The sequence below is a fragment of the Lynx canadensis genome, chromosome B2, assembly GCF_007474595.2.
Source record: "Lynx canadensis isolate LIC74 chromosome B2, mLynCan4.pri.v2, whole genome shotgun sequence".
Lineage (NCBI taxonomy): Eukaryota > Metazoa > Chordata > Mammalia > Carnivora > Felidae > Lynx > Lynx canadensis.
Window position 1 is genome coordinate 42408054 of NC_044307.1, and position 14546 is coordinate 42422599.

General features: G+C 47.2%; 1 protein-coding gene across 3 annotated transcripts; it reads right to left on the minus strand.

The window, feature by feature from the left end:
* Nucleotides 1–846: 846 nt before the first annotated feature.
* MRPL14 (mitochondrial ribosomal protein L14) lies at nt 847–14510 on the minus strand. 3 transcript variants are annotated; one of them, XM_030315603.1, is made up of 3 exons: nt 14428–14510; nt 3567–3645; nt 847–1326 (listed from the first exon to the last, which is right to left on the minus strand). In XM_030315603.1, exons 2-3 carry the CDS (start codon nt 3635–3637, stop codon nt 960–962), a joined length of 438 nt encoding a protein of 145 aa, XP_030171463.1. In that variant the 5' UTR covers nt 3638–3645; nt 14428–14510; the 3' UTR covers nt 847–959. The 3 variants fall into 3 exon arrangements, with proteins under 3 accessions (XP_030171463.1, XP_030171465.1, XP_030171464.1); XM_030315605.1 differs by lacking the exon at nt 14428–14510 and adding an exon at nt 14313–14414; XM_030315604.1 differs by lacking the exon at nt 14428–14510 and adding an exon at nt 10031–10223.
* Between the last annotated feature and the right edge of the window lie 36 nt (nt 14511–14546).

A 14546-nucleotide genomic window follows, 5' to 3' on the forward strand; every position in this document is an offset into this window, starting at 1 on the left:
ACAGGGAGGGGCAGAGAGAGGGAGACAGAGAATCCCAAGCGGGCTTTGCACTCTCAGCACAGAGCCCAACACTGGGCTCAATCTCACAAACCGTGAGATCACGACCTGAAATCAAGAGTCGGACGTTTAATCGACTGAGCCACCCCGGCGCCCTGGAGCCTGTGTTCTTGATCATTGGGCTACTCTGCCTCTCAGAGGCCACTGGAATATACTACAAGCATGTGCTCAGGATAACTTGAGTGAATGGACTTACAAACGAGTTGATGAGATTTCGTTAAGGGAACTAAGGGAGCCCCCCCAAATCTCTCTGAGAAGATCAACAAACAAATGGGACCCACCTACATAGGCCCAAGATTAGGTCATCTGCAAAACGTAAGGGCTCGTCCATTCCCCCGGCAGTCAAGGGCAGAAGCTTTCTACTGAACACAGAGGAGTGCTTCTGCTCCCTAGCACAGAGTACTCCACAGCAGAGAGAGGATTACCGTCTGGGTTCCATCGAAGCCTGAAGGCAATATTCCACTAGATTAAACAAGTCCCTCTGCTCTTTTTCATGCTGACCCTGTAATCTCCATAACCATTTAACATCTCAAACCCTCTGACACACAAAAAAATTGCTAGCTGGCAAAAAAATAAAATAAGATCTTGCCTGGTTAGAAAGTGACAGAGTCCAAGTGCACACGTATGAATTGGCATTTGGTTTGTACATCCATTCTCCAGAGCTTGACAATCCTGGATGGGCTCATAGGCTACTTCCTGCAAAGACCGCCATCTTGTGTGGCCAGACAAGGGTTGGCCACCTTTTAACTGCTTTGGTGCCATTTACCTCATGACTACATCCCAGAAAGCTCAGGAAGGAACACACAGGAAAAGGTTTATTTTTTCACAGGACACTGTTCCCTGGCATGAGGCCCCGAGTTCCCTCCCATGAGTCTCAGTGCAGCCAGTGGCCTGGCCACTGCTCACACAAAGTTCTGAGCAATGGCCAGCACTTTGGAAAATTCACCTTCCCTCTGGCGCAGGCTGGTGGGGATGGGTGTCTTAATTCGGGTCCCCACAGGGTTCCCATTGTCCTCAATGAGGACCACATTGTTAGAGTCAAACCTGGGGGTCATCCGGGGACCAGGCATGCGATGGCCCACAATGAGTGCCTTTTTCTTCTGTCCCTTGATGGCCAGCAGTATCCGGTCACCCACCTTGCCCACCCCACTCTTGTTATAGACATGGATGCAACGAGGAGGGCGATGGTATGGGGTGTTCCCCAGGGCACTGTTGTCCACCACACGTACGCGAGTCATCTTCTGAATTGCATCGAGGCTCCCAGTGGTGCTAGGGAAAGAGAAAAAATGTCTGTCTGTATCTTTCCTGGTCAGGGTGCAGAGGCCTCAGAGGGCAAGGCCTGGGAGAGATTAAACGTTAGCAACAACATGCTGAACAGAGCAAAACCCAGGGCCCTGACGGAAAGTCGGGTTCTTGTGAAGACTTCTCTGTGACCAAGACAGTTTCCTCACAGTCAAAAGCTTCTGCTGCCAGGTCAACATCTCAACTTGGAGGGGTTTTAAGGAGAACCGATTCTCTGTTACAACGATCTTCATGGCAACCTAACTGAAAGCCTTTAGTATTCAAAAGAACTCTGAGGATTAAGGGAATATTTTACGGGCCAGGCCTCACCCATTACCTAGCCTGCAAAACCTGCTCCCCCACAATACACCGATTCCCAAACTTCCCATCTGTGTGTTGCTGGGAACTAGACAACATGACTAGGTTTGCTAAGGGGATCCCCTGACATAATATAGGAGAAACCAGAAATAAGTCAAGGTAACAATCTTTTGTCTCAATGCATTTGCCCCACTAGACTGGAATTTGTTTTACAGAATACCTATTAAAGGCAGACAAACTATTATTAAGCAGTCTGATAACAGGTGGATTTCTATTTTCCTGAAGTGCTGGCATTGTCCCGGGTAATCCTAGGCTCTCCCCTCCAATTCCACATGCTTGCTCCAGGTAATCTTGTTGGTTCCCTCTGCTTCCAACTAGTAAATTTCATCTCCGGCCCCACTTCTTGCCTGTACTCTAGCCCTGCATTCACTCCAAGCTCCCCGCAACGTGTCCTACTGATACTGCAGGCTCAATAGGTTCCAACAATGACCTCATCGTCTCCCCTTGCAAACCTCCCCCTGCTGCCATATTTTCTTTCTAGAAAATGGCTTCTCCAGCCCCCAAGCCATAAACCTCTCTCTCCATCAACACCCTGGCTGCCAAGTCCTATTGCCACTACCTGCAAAGCCCCTCTGTCCCTTCCCTCCAACCCCACCAACACTCTGTCAGTTCCACAGCTTTCTCTCTTGCGCCAAGACTGTTACATTAGTGTCCCAAGTGGTTCTGTGTGCCTCACATTGCAGACCAAGGGCTCTCATCAGAACATTAAACTGAGGCCAACCCCCCCACCCCCACCCCCACTTAAAACTGTACAGTGGTCCACCACTGTCTACACTGTTGACAGTCTGGCCCCCCCTTACCTGCTGATGTCCACAACCTCTTCCCATTGACCAGAGTGACCTGTGCCCTCCGGGCACACCATGCCTCTTAGCCCGCCCTGGAGGCCTGGATGGGCCTGCTCCCACTTCCCTTGTGGGAAGGCTGCCTCCACTCTCCCTTCCCCCCTCCTCGTCCATTAGCAGCTCCTGTCTCAAGCCATCCAAAGCACCGTACAAACCTCTATTATTATACTGGTCACATTTCCTCAGAGTTATTTGTTTCCAAGTTTGCTCCTGTGGCCAACTGTGAAGACTCTTTCAGGACAGGAAGCAATTCTTATTCATCTATGACCAACCCTAGGCACAGTGCTCAGTAAACGCCAGGGAGTGAGTGCACGAATTGGGCCAGAAGGCACGTTTGCCAACAGGAACACACCCGGTGCTCTGCGTCCTGGCTTAGCATCTATAAGGAGGGGAGGCTGTCATACTTCCACCGTGCCTGAGTTTTGGTAGTAAGCATGTAACTTTTTAAAAAGAGATTCCAGGGGCGCCTGGGTGGCTTGGTCGGTTAAGCATCCGACTTCGGCTCAGGTCATGATCTCACGGTCCGTGAGTTCGAGCCCCGCGTCGGGCTCTGTGCTGACCGCTCAGAGCCTGGAGCCTGTTTCAGATTCTGTGTCTCCCTCTCTCTCTGCCCCTCCCCTGTTCATGCTCTGTCTCTCTCTGTCTCAAAAATAAATAAACGTTAAAAATAAAAATTAAAAAAATAAAAATAAAAAGAGATTCCATTTTTAAAAGAAAAGGTTTTCATGCGCTGGGGGAATGACAAGGTCAAGAAATGTCAGAGTCCAGCAAGGACCGAAGTTACATCTACCGTAGGCCACTCCCTACCCTACCTCCAACAGCAAAGTCACCTCCTTACCATTCCTCTTACCTGACCTGACCAAACCCCAGCTGCTCTGGCCCCTTAAGCTTTCCCAGATGCCAAGCCTACCTCTCTGGGTTCCCACTCCCTTTCGAGTCATGTGATGCCCAGCCCTGATGGGAGGTTTACTCAAAGACGCAGCTTTAAGAACCGAATGGGAAAGTTACCTGAAACTGCGCTGGCTGAGGGCTCTGCCTGCACGGGTGAAGGGGCACCAGAGCCCAGCAAAGAAAGCCATGGCAAATCCTGCAGGAAAAGAGGGGGAAAGGGGTTATTTCTAAGTCAGTGTCCTTACTCAGAGCCAACCTGCTGGGGATTCGTGTGGGAGGTGGTACTTCTAGCATAAGATCATTAGTCACTAAATATAAATCTTAGTGGTTAAAAGATACACAGATGATTAGGTGGAACTCTAGCTCCAGTTTTGCTGATTCATATTCTCACTGGGGTCAGAGAGCTGGCACGGCCCACAGCAGTTCTTGCTATAATACAATAGCACAGAGGATGCCTTCCTGGTTACAGACTTCCATCGGCAGGAAGAAAGCAGGAATCCTCTGGTACACAACCAGCCAGTGACCCCTTCCCAAGTCCTCCACAGAGGAGAGCCTACACACCAGTGCCTCTGACACTCCTGTGTCTCCTGAAACCAGAACTTTTACTCCCTGAAAGCAGACTACCTGACCAACTGCCAGCTTGTCTTGTCACCATATCACCTTTCCCCAGATATAAAAGCCAGAACACCTGGATAGCTCAAGGCTAGTCAAGTAGAGCCAAAGGATGCCCTCGCCACGTCACCGACCAAAGCCTCTATCTGGGTCAGTCTCCCAAACAACAATATAACACAGAAAAATTACCTGCCCCACTCTACAGCTGAAAGCCGTGTTTGGGACAACAAGGTGGAGACAGAAGAACAAACATCAACCCCAAACTGACCTCTCCAACTTGCAGAACCCCAACCCCACAGCTCCCTAGCCCCAACAAATATGGCAGCCCCAGCTGCCTGCAAGACCTGGGCATCAGTTAGGGGTACGTTTAAGAAAATCCTATAGCCAGCCAGCAATTCTAGCTGCAAAACATGCCTGTTCTTCTATCCAAATATTTGGCTACAGAAGGCCTCATCGAGAACTTTCTGCTGAGAAAGGCCTCTACCACTGGAGTATTTACACACAGCCTTCCCTCCTGTAACTTCAAAGCACCTCAGATAAGATTTTATTAACAAGGGTGGGAGCGGGAGCCACTATTTACTTCCACAGAAACATCTAGACACTCCAGAAATGCTTATTAACTACAATTTAGCCTCAAATCACAAGCTTATTCTCCAGTGTTTCCTTAAGACAACCCAGGAAGCATTGGCCAAAATGTAGTTATGACCAGAAAATTAAATGCAAAGAAAGGCAGCTAACTTCTAGAACTACTAATGTCTGACATGCCGAATCAAAGACAATCAGAAGAGGCCAGCTTTACCTTTATAGCTAGGTGACCCTGGACAAGGAACTATGAGCTTCAATTTCCCCATCTGGAACACCTACACACAGCTGGTCATGAGATAAGCCATGCAAAGGACAGAGCATGGGGGAGCCTGGGTGGCTCAGCTGGTTAAGTGTCCCGATTCTTGACTCTGGCTCAAGTCACGACCTCAAAGTTTGTGGGTTTGAGCCACGCATCAGGCTCTTTACTGATGGCACGGGGCCTGCTTGGGATTCTCTATCTCCCTCTCTCTTTTCCCCTTCCCCACTTGTACTCTCTCAAAAATAAACAAACATTAAAAAAAAAAAAAAAAGATGAAAACAACAAAGGACAGGGTGCCTGGGTGGCTCAGTTGGTTAAGCATCCAACTTCAGCTCAGGTCATGATCTCACAGTTCATGGGTTTGAGCCCCGTGTCGGGCTCTGTGCTGACAGCTCAGAGTCTGGAGCTTGCTTCGGATTCTGTGTGTGTGTGTGTGTGTGTCTCTCTCTCTCTCTCTCTCTCTCTCTCTCTCTCTGAAGCCCCACAGCTGGCCATGGGCAGAACCAGAACCAGAACCAGGCCCAGCTTCAGCCCAAGGGTCTTCCCACACACTGTACAGCTTCACTCTGCCATGCAAAGCTCACTTCTCAAAAGGGAGCTTAGGGCAAGAAGCAGTTTTAAGGGTCATCTGGTCTTTCTCGGTTTTCTTTCTTTATGAAAATTTACCTAATAGTTATAAAGCATCAGGCGCTAGACTAAGTGCTTTACATTATCATCTTCTTTAAGCCTCACAAAACTATAAAATAGGTATTAGTATCAGCCTCATTTTACACATGAAGGAATGAGGCCCTGTGAGGTTAGATAATTTGCCCAAGGTCACACGGCCAGGAGTGACAAAACTGAAATCTGAACCCATGCTCTTACTCAACAGTTAACGTGGTTTAACTTTAATTTTACTATTAGTATTTTTCCAACTGTTAAATCCTCCCCATTCCATCACTGGTATCACATACACATTTTACTCATCCCCAACCCATGCTTGCTGAATCAACCGAACTATATAAGCACCAGGTGAAAATTATTCACTTTAATCCAATTTAAGTTTTTGAGGACAATGTGTAGTGTAGGTGGCAAGAAGAGTTCCACACTCTGAGCAATAACTAAAAATTGGCCTAAAAAAAAAAAAAGGCTCTGAAAAGCAGTCCGTCTGGTCCAGGCGGCGGCTACCTCCAATCTCAGCCAAGCTTTCCCATCTGACGCTGGCGGGCCCTTGTTCTCACTCCCAGGGAGGAAAGAGGCTCCTCAGCTCCTCCACAGAACCCTCAAGATTAGCCCAGCACCACCCACCCACATTCCCTCTCCCGAGAACTGCAAACACCCTGCCTCTTCACACCGCACCTCTTCCTCAGTGACACTTACGTTAGTCCCAGGGCTGCCGAAGTGCTGGGGGCTTCCCAGAACTTTCCCGACTTGGGTACAACAAACCCACGACTCAAGGCACCTCTCTAAAATCCGCAGGGCAGCCTGGGCACAAACCCAAAGCCAGACCTCCTCTCCGTGCCTTGCTCACAAGCTGCCCCCACAACCTATGCCCAGCTCTGCCCAGCTAAATCTGCCCTAGTGCCAATCGCATCTCCCCAGGCAGCCTTGTGTAAAACCACAGCATCACTTGCTACCCCTCCTGCACACCGAGGACATCTGGGGATCCTGTGCCAGAGGAACTCTCACAGCGCCAACGTTCACTATCCAAACTCAGTCACCGCATAAATTTAGATACTTTTTTGAGATAAGGCTGATAACCCTTAACATTCCAGTCCTTGCTACTCTCCAAAACTCAGAGACTCTGCAGAGATCTTGATAACGTGGCATCTGAACTCATTACAGGAATTCAGGGGTCATATAGACTCAGATCACGAGGATTATATGTACTGCCCTCAGACACAGGAGTAATACATTGACATCTCCAGCAGGTACTTCCATTTTCACAAGAAAAGGTCCAATTCAAAGACTTTTCACTAGCCCTTCAGTGGATCTGATAGTGACCTCCACACCCAAAGGACCTTAAGACATCAATGGACAGCAGTAAGCATTCCCATGAACTTGAAAGCACACAAGAACCAAATATATTCACTTACTGTACACGTGTCCCTTATTTCTCAAAAAAAAAAAAAAAAAATCTGTGGTCCCCCTCTACTCCCATCCCAGCAGGTCTTGATAGAATAGGAGTGCAATGAATACCTGTTGAATAAAATAAATGAGGTGGCCAGGGCACCTGGGTGACTCAGTCAGTTAAACGTCTGACTTTGGCTCAGGTCATGATCTCACAGTCCCTGAGTTCGAGCCCTGCATCCAGCTCTGTGCTAACAGTTCAAAACCTGGAGCCTGCTTCGGATTCTGTGTCTTCCCCTCTCTCTGCCCTTCCCCGAGGGCAAATTTTTTAAAAATTTTAAATGAGGTAGCCAACAGAAAGAGAGACTCCCCTCACCCACGGCTCCACACAGAAGGAAATCCAGACCCTATAAAGCTGTTATCTGTGTATCAGGAACCAGGACATCACATGCAAACATGCTTTGGGAGAACCATGGTGCTAGTCATGGGAGGATTAGCCCGTGCCATGTATACCAGCCCCTGGAATCATCTCCTGGGCCTAGTGCCTACAGTGCCCACTGTGGAAAGGTCCCTCATCCCACCACTAGATAACTGGTTCGGATCAGGCAAGAGTAATAATGGAAGCAGCAATTTACTTCAAAGCAACTCCAACTGAAATCATCTCCTGGGCCTCGTGCCTACAGTGCCCACTGTGGAAAGGCCCCTCATCCCACCACTAGATAACTGGTTCGGATCAGGCAAGAGTAATAATGGAAGCAGCAATTTACTTCAAAGCAACTCCACTGACCCTGATGTTATTTCCTAGCATAAATCCATCATGCAGACACAGCCCTGATTCACTTCAGAGCGGTCTATATATAATGCTTTGTTTCACAAGCAATGTCACTCTGAGTCTTGTGTGCACGGGAAAACTAACCCCAATGATATTTCCTCCTCTACAACACTCTCACTCAGAGGCCAGCTATTCGGAAGACTCCAGTGCCAGAGATGGCTTTTCATGCCACTTCCTGGTCAGCACCAAGTATTGCCCTCCAGGTTTAGAGTATGAATCACAACCTCTCCAGGGAGAGGGGGATGGGGGAGCAAGAGAAGGAAGGAGGGGAAGAATGAAAGAAAGAGAGAGATTACTTAATAAAACCCAAGAATTGTGCTCACTTTCCATCCTGGTTTAGCTTTAAGATCTCCCTTCGGTTTTGGAGGCCAGAGAGGGCCAAGCAGGTGAGTATTTTACTTAGCATGGTCCTATAGGTCCCATCAGAAAGACAGTGAGGGCAGGGACCTGCACACTCAGAGGGCTCAGCACAATGTATCCAAATGGAGTTCACTAAGTATCTGTTAAATGAATACAATTAATCTACAATTGCAATCATTCGTGTTCCAGTCCCAGAGAGGCCCCATGCTGGGGGGGGGGGGTCTTTCTTGTGCCCTTCACTCTGGCTCCTAGTGACTTGGGGAAGCCTCCAAGACACAATGAACATGTTTAGCTAATTTTAACACATAGAGACTAAGCTGGAAAAGCAGACAGAAAGAGCCTATACCTCTGGCGCTTTGTGGAAAGCAGGAATGTACCATTCCTTGAGCAAGGAGTAGCAAAATGGTATACTTAGTGTCACAGATACATGTTAAATATACATATATATTTATTTATTCATTGTCTCCACCTGAACAATTTCCATCTTTAAGTGCCTGGCATGTTAGGTACCATATAAAGCCGTCTAAAGAGGAACGGACTCTTAAGAGACAAAAATTAAAAGTCAGCACAATCACATAGGCATGTTCAAAGGACATGTCAGTAAATGAAAAGAAACACTATACAAATGCAAGGTCCAGCCACAAAAAGGAAATACACCTACCGTAAGGATAGAAATGTCCTTCTTAATTAAAGCAGGAAAAAGCAGAAGCTTGTAGGCTTCCAGGAATCAAAAAAAGGACTCCCTGACCTATCATGCAGGAGTCCCTCCTATCTCCTGCAGATCTCACCCCAATCTTTCTGTACCAATAAGTACTCCTACTTGTTGCTTTAAAACTCATTACTGGTTGTTGCCCAATTATTCTCTTTTAGGAAATTTTGTGGGTTTTTTTTTTTTAACCTCACACAAGTATAACATGCTACAATTCTCAAAGTACTTTCATAGATCATTTTGTTGGGTGGTTACTTTTTTTTTCTTTTGAGATTTTATTTTTAAGTAATCTCTACACCCAACGTGGGGGCTCAAACTGACAACCCCAAGATCAAGAGTTGCGTGCTCTACCGACTGAGCCAGCCAGGAGCCCCTGGATGATTCCCTTCCTGAGCACCGAACAGAAACATATAGACAAATGATAAAGAGCAACAGTCTTAAGGGGTTGACTCTGTTAAGGGTTTTGAATAGTTCTGGGGGCTCAGTAAAGTACCATTTTGCAGATGAAGAAATGAAGTCCAAAATGCTAAGCAACTTGTCGACTGTCCAAGGTCAGAAAGCTGTTTCCACTGTACCCTACACAGCTAAGATGCTGCTTTAACCATTAATAAACTTCACAGAAACAAGCATGCCACACAGAGGGCAAGCGCTCTTTTTCCTCTGTCAAATCTTTTAAAACTCGGAAATTAAAAGCTGTCTCTTCATAGGCACCTGGGTGGCTAAGTCAGTTAATGGCCTGACTCTTGATTTTGGCTAGGTCATGATCTCACAGTTGTGAGATTGAGCCCTGTGTTGGGCTCCACGCTGCGCTAGGAGCCTGCCTAAGACTCTCTCTCTCTCTTTCCCTCTGCCCCCTCCCTACTTGTGCTCTCTAAAAAATAAATAAAATAAAATAAAATAAATAACAAAATTAAAATACAATACAATACAATACAGCTGTCTTTTCAATAAATATCTACCCTACACCCAGCCCAGATTAGGACCGAAGCTGAGCTGATCTGATTCACCGGCCAAAGTGTCAGTTTTCCCAGCATCACTATCAATAAACAAAGCATCCCTCCAAGGCACAGTGGGCTGTTTCTACAAAGGCTACCAGTGAGGACCCCATTTCTCATGTGATTCACAAAGATAAAATGTTTCCAGGGTCCTTGACCTAGGCTTGTTTATTTATTTACCTTATGCTCCACCCTGTTACAAAAGTATTTAAATAGTGGTTCTTGGGGCGCCTGGATGGCTCCGTAGTGGCTCAGTCCATTCAGCTTCAACTCTTGATTTTGGTTCAGGTCAATTCACTGGATGGAGCCCCCTTGTCCTGCATCAGGCTCTGCGCTGACAGCACAAGCTCTCTCTCTGCCCGTCCCTCTTGTGTGTGCAGGAGCACACTCTCTCTCTTTCTCAAAATAAACACTAAAAAAAATAAATAGTGGTTCTTTAATGTATATGACAATTCTCAATTATTCAAGTTGGTTTTTCAATATGTGGATTTTATCTACTCTAGACTTGCTCCCCCTCCTTCCTGACCTCACAGGTGTGCAAATACCTATAGTTCCAGAAGTAAGTTTGGAACAATCTTGGTTTGGTCAAAACTCAGAAAAACTGTATAAGGCAAAGTTAAGTCCTACTTAATCAGTTACATACTTCCTTCCCATTAGTACCTCTACTGGGCCAGTGGCAAGGAGCCAGGTTTATGGAACTGTCAGTTGGGCAGGCGGGCAGTAGAGAAAAAGAAAAGCCTAGGGGAGCCCCTGGACTCAAAGAGAGGATTGCTGCTGACGGAAGGCATATCTCTTCCACCCTCACCCTCCCTGGAATCAACCTCTCCAGGCCTCAGCAACTCTCTGTCAAGCAGGGGTCATAGTGAAGAGCGAAGAGGCATGGAAATGAAAATGCTTTAGTGGGCCTCATGAAGAGGGTCATCTTAAGCGGGGAATCCCTCTCTGGATTAACCAGTAAGGACCAGGTCTGCACTGTAAGCAGTTTGTTTCCCAGATGCTGACCAGGGAGAAGAGCCTTGCTCCCTGATTCTCAAGGCAGCACTATGGGTATGTCTTTTAATTAATTAATTGATTAATTAACTTTAATGTTTATTTATTTTGAGAGAGAGACAGACAGAGCACAAGCAGGGGAGGGGCAGAGAGAAGGAGAGAAAGAATCCCAAGCAGGTTCCACGCTGCCAGTGCAGAGCCTGATATGGGGCAAGAACCCACGAACCACGAGATCATGAGCTTAGCTGAAACCAAGATCTGGACACTCAATCGACTGAGCCACCCAGGTGCCCCTAAATTTTTTAACGTTTGTTTATTTTGAGAGAGAGAGAAAGAGAGACAACACAAGTAGGGGAGGAGCAGAAAGAGTGAGTGAGAGAGAAAATCCCAAGCAGGCTTCTCACTGTTAGCGCACAGCCAGACATGATGCTTGATCTCACAAACAGAGATCATAACCTGACCCAAAATCAAGAGTTAGACCCTTAACCAACTGAGCCATCCAGGTACCCCCACTATGGGTCACTCACTCCTAAAAGTGTTTTTCAGCTAAAAGTAAACATGGAAAAGTGCTCCTTCCCTTTTCTAAAGACATAAATGATTTTTAGAAAGTTTTTGACAGGGGGACTTTCCCAGTCTGAGTTGTGTTTCAGGAATAAATAATGAGCTAACTGATGTGTTAATAAGAAAGCATATTACCAGGGCGCCAGGGTGGCTCAGTCGGTTGAGCGTCCAACTTCGGCTCAGGTCATGATCTCACAGCTCGTGAGTTTGAGCCCCACGTCAGGCTCTGTGCTGACAGTTCCGAGCCTGGAGCCTGCTTCAGATTCTGTACCTCCCTCTCTCTCTGCCTCAACCCACTCACATTCTGTCTCTGTCTCTCTCAAAAATAAATAAACATTAAAAAAAATAATAATTAAAAAAAAAAGAAAGAAAGAAAACATATTACCTCACCCAGAGCAACATTTCTGGAATTTGAATCAGTTCTCTTCCAACCTGGTTGTCATTGCTAATACACATGTAAAATCGCACAACGGTGAGGTACAACCCAAAGAAAACCATCAGCCTCTAAAATGAGGGCTAACTCATACCCTCTAAAAGGAAGGCTAACTTGTAACCTGATTTTTGAGACCTTCAAAAAGAGACCTTTGGGGGCCCCAAGGCCCCCGCCACACAGCCATAATAACTATCCAAGTAACAAAAACAAAAGGAAAATCCATTTTCCCCAACACAAAATTGGGACAAAATAGGTTTTAAAGGACTTTTACATCATCTAAGATTCTAAATGTCGAGGAGAGCCTAAATAATCATGTCTAGCACCCAACAGAGTACCACCCGAAAATGGACTCCATGCAAGGTTTTTATCCCTGACATTCAGGAGCAATAATAAAATGTTTTGGCCACCATTTCTTCATGGATTCCACAGCACATTTGATTCAATTTTCATTTCAGGCTTTTTGAAAAGTTCCTTCTTCTCTCCAGTAATATGTGGTTTAAAAACCTTAATTAGGCACAGGCAGAAATAGACCGGGAATCCCCCACATGTTCAGATTAAGAAATAGTAATACACAGGGGTGTCTGGGTGGTTCAGTTGGTTAAGCATCCAATTCTTGGTTTCGGCTCAGGTCGTGATCTCACAGTTCATGGTATTGAGACCGGCATCAGGCTTTGCGCTGACAGCCCCAGGCCTGCTTGGGATTCTCTCTCCCTGTCTCTCTGCCCCCTTCCCCACTCATGCACACATACTCTCTCCCTCAAAATAAAGAACTAAACTTACAAAAAATAGTAATACATAAGAAACACCTTGTAGTGATCCTCAGAGATCCACTTCCATGACAAGTGCTATTTGGCAATGGATCACACCAGCTTTACAACCATAAAAAAACATCATATGCAAAAATGTCCATAGGAAACATACACCCAAGAAGCTCTAAGCATTAAATGAACAATTCCATCCATGGAAAAACAAAAACCAGAGCAGACCCCTTTTCATCTAAACTCCTTGCTCCCTCTCAAAACAACTCCCGGAATCCAAACTTACAAAGACCACCAGGGAGTGTACCAAAGACAGGTTCATCCTCCTTTCTATCCTTCCTAAGTAAACCAACGTACTTCCTACTCCAACAAAATGCTTGTTCTTCAACTGCATGTATCCCCACGAGTGAAGAGTAAATTGTCCTTCTTCTTGGGCAGTACCTCTCTAAAGAGACACACTCTGCTCTTTACTGTACGTTCCCAGTGGGCTGAGTCCTTGTGTACATTTTCAAATGACTGAACACTCAGGCTGAGGAAGGAAAGGCAGCCAACAGGAAAATAAGGGAGACCAATCCATTTCGAAGTTTTCTGTGACACACGAAGAAACACATGGTATTAACACTTGACACATTCACATATGTATGAATGTATGTGTACCTGAAGCAACTGTCAAGAAACAATACTTGGTCTTACTAAGTAAAATGCGCTCTGATGGCTTCTACCTTTTTTTTTTAATGATGGCTGTGATCCACTAAACTGGATTTCAACTAACCAATGGAACTCAGTTTGAATGGGAGTTCAGTTTGAAATGCAATAAATCAAACCTTACTGTTGCATTCCACAAGCTTTTAATGATCCCTTTAAAAAGCCAGCAGACAGCAGAGACAATGACCAATCACAAGAACCGGACACAACCAGGTAAGCAGTGCTCTTCCTCTGTCCAGCAGCCCGGGTTTAAGTATCTCCCAATCTCCCAGCTTTTCCCAGGTAACCCAACATGACTCCATCATATGCCCTTTTGTTACCCCGTTTATAAATTCAGTCCATTCAATCTCCCAGGATGGCAAAGTTCATTTACTGCCCAGTATGGAACGCAAAACTTCCTTTTGTTCCCAAACCTCCCTCTTCAAGCCTGAAGGGAAGATAGAGTCTTCCAGGAACCCAAAATTCAATGAAAAAGTTGGTACTCTGCGTGCCTTTGTGATCTATTTGTGTAGGTGCTATAAAAGAGGATACACACGGCCTGTCTGTTCCCCCCTCTCTCCCCCTCTCTTCATCTTTCCAGTCTTAATCCCTGGCTGATGCAGCCTCTGGTGAAACGAGAAACCAGGGAACCCCCTGGAACAGGGGGGAGCCACTCATCGGCATGACAGTGAAGGCAGTGGACTCACTCTCCACACACAGAAGCGCCTGGCAAACGAGTCACAAAGTCATCTCAAGACCCAAGCTGGAAAAGGGAAGGGAAGACAAGAGAAGCAGACAAACTCAAGGAGCCGGGGCTGGGTAACGGGCCGGAGGCCAACTCGCCAAGGCTGGACTGCAGCCCGCCCCTCACCAAGCCAGCCCCACATCCCTGGGAAGGGCAGGTGAGCGCAAGCGGGGGTCGCGGGGTGCAGAGACCCCGGGAGCCCCCGCCGCCCTCGGGGACCGGGGTCAGAGGCCTCCCCTCCCCACTCTGACCCCTCCCACTGGCCCTCTGCCCCCAAGGGGGCCCACTAACCTCCCACTCCGGCTTTTCCCCGTCCACCCCGGGAAGTGCGCTTTCCCTAGTGCAGGGGGAGAAAGGAAGCGGGAAGGAGGAGCGTGACGCCCATTCCCCCGTCACAGGGTCGTACCGCTCTCGCCGCCCCGGAATATCCCGCGGCGGGCCTCTCTGGCCCAGCGCCGCCTTCCTCCCCCACGCGGCCTCTCCACTGCGCCTGCGCGCCCGACCCAGCCAGGAGAGCGCCGATCT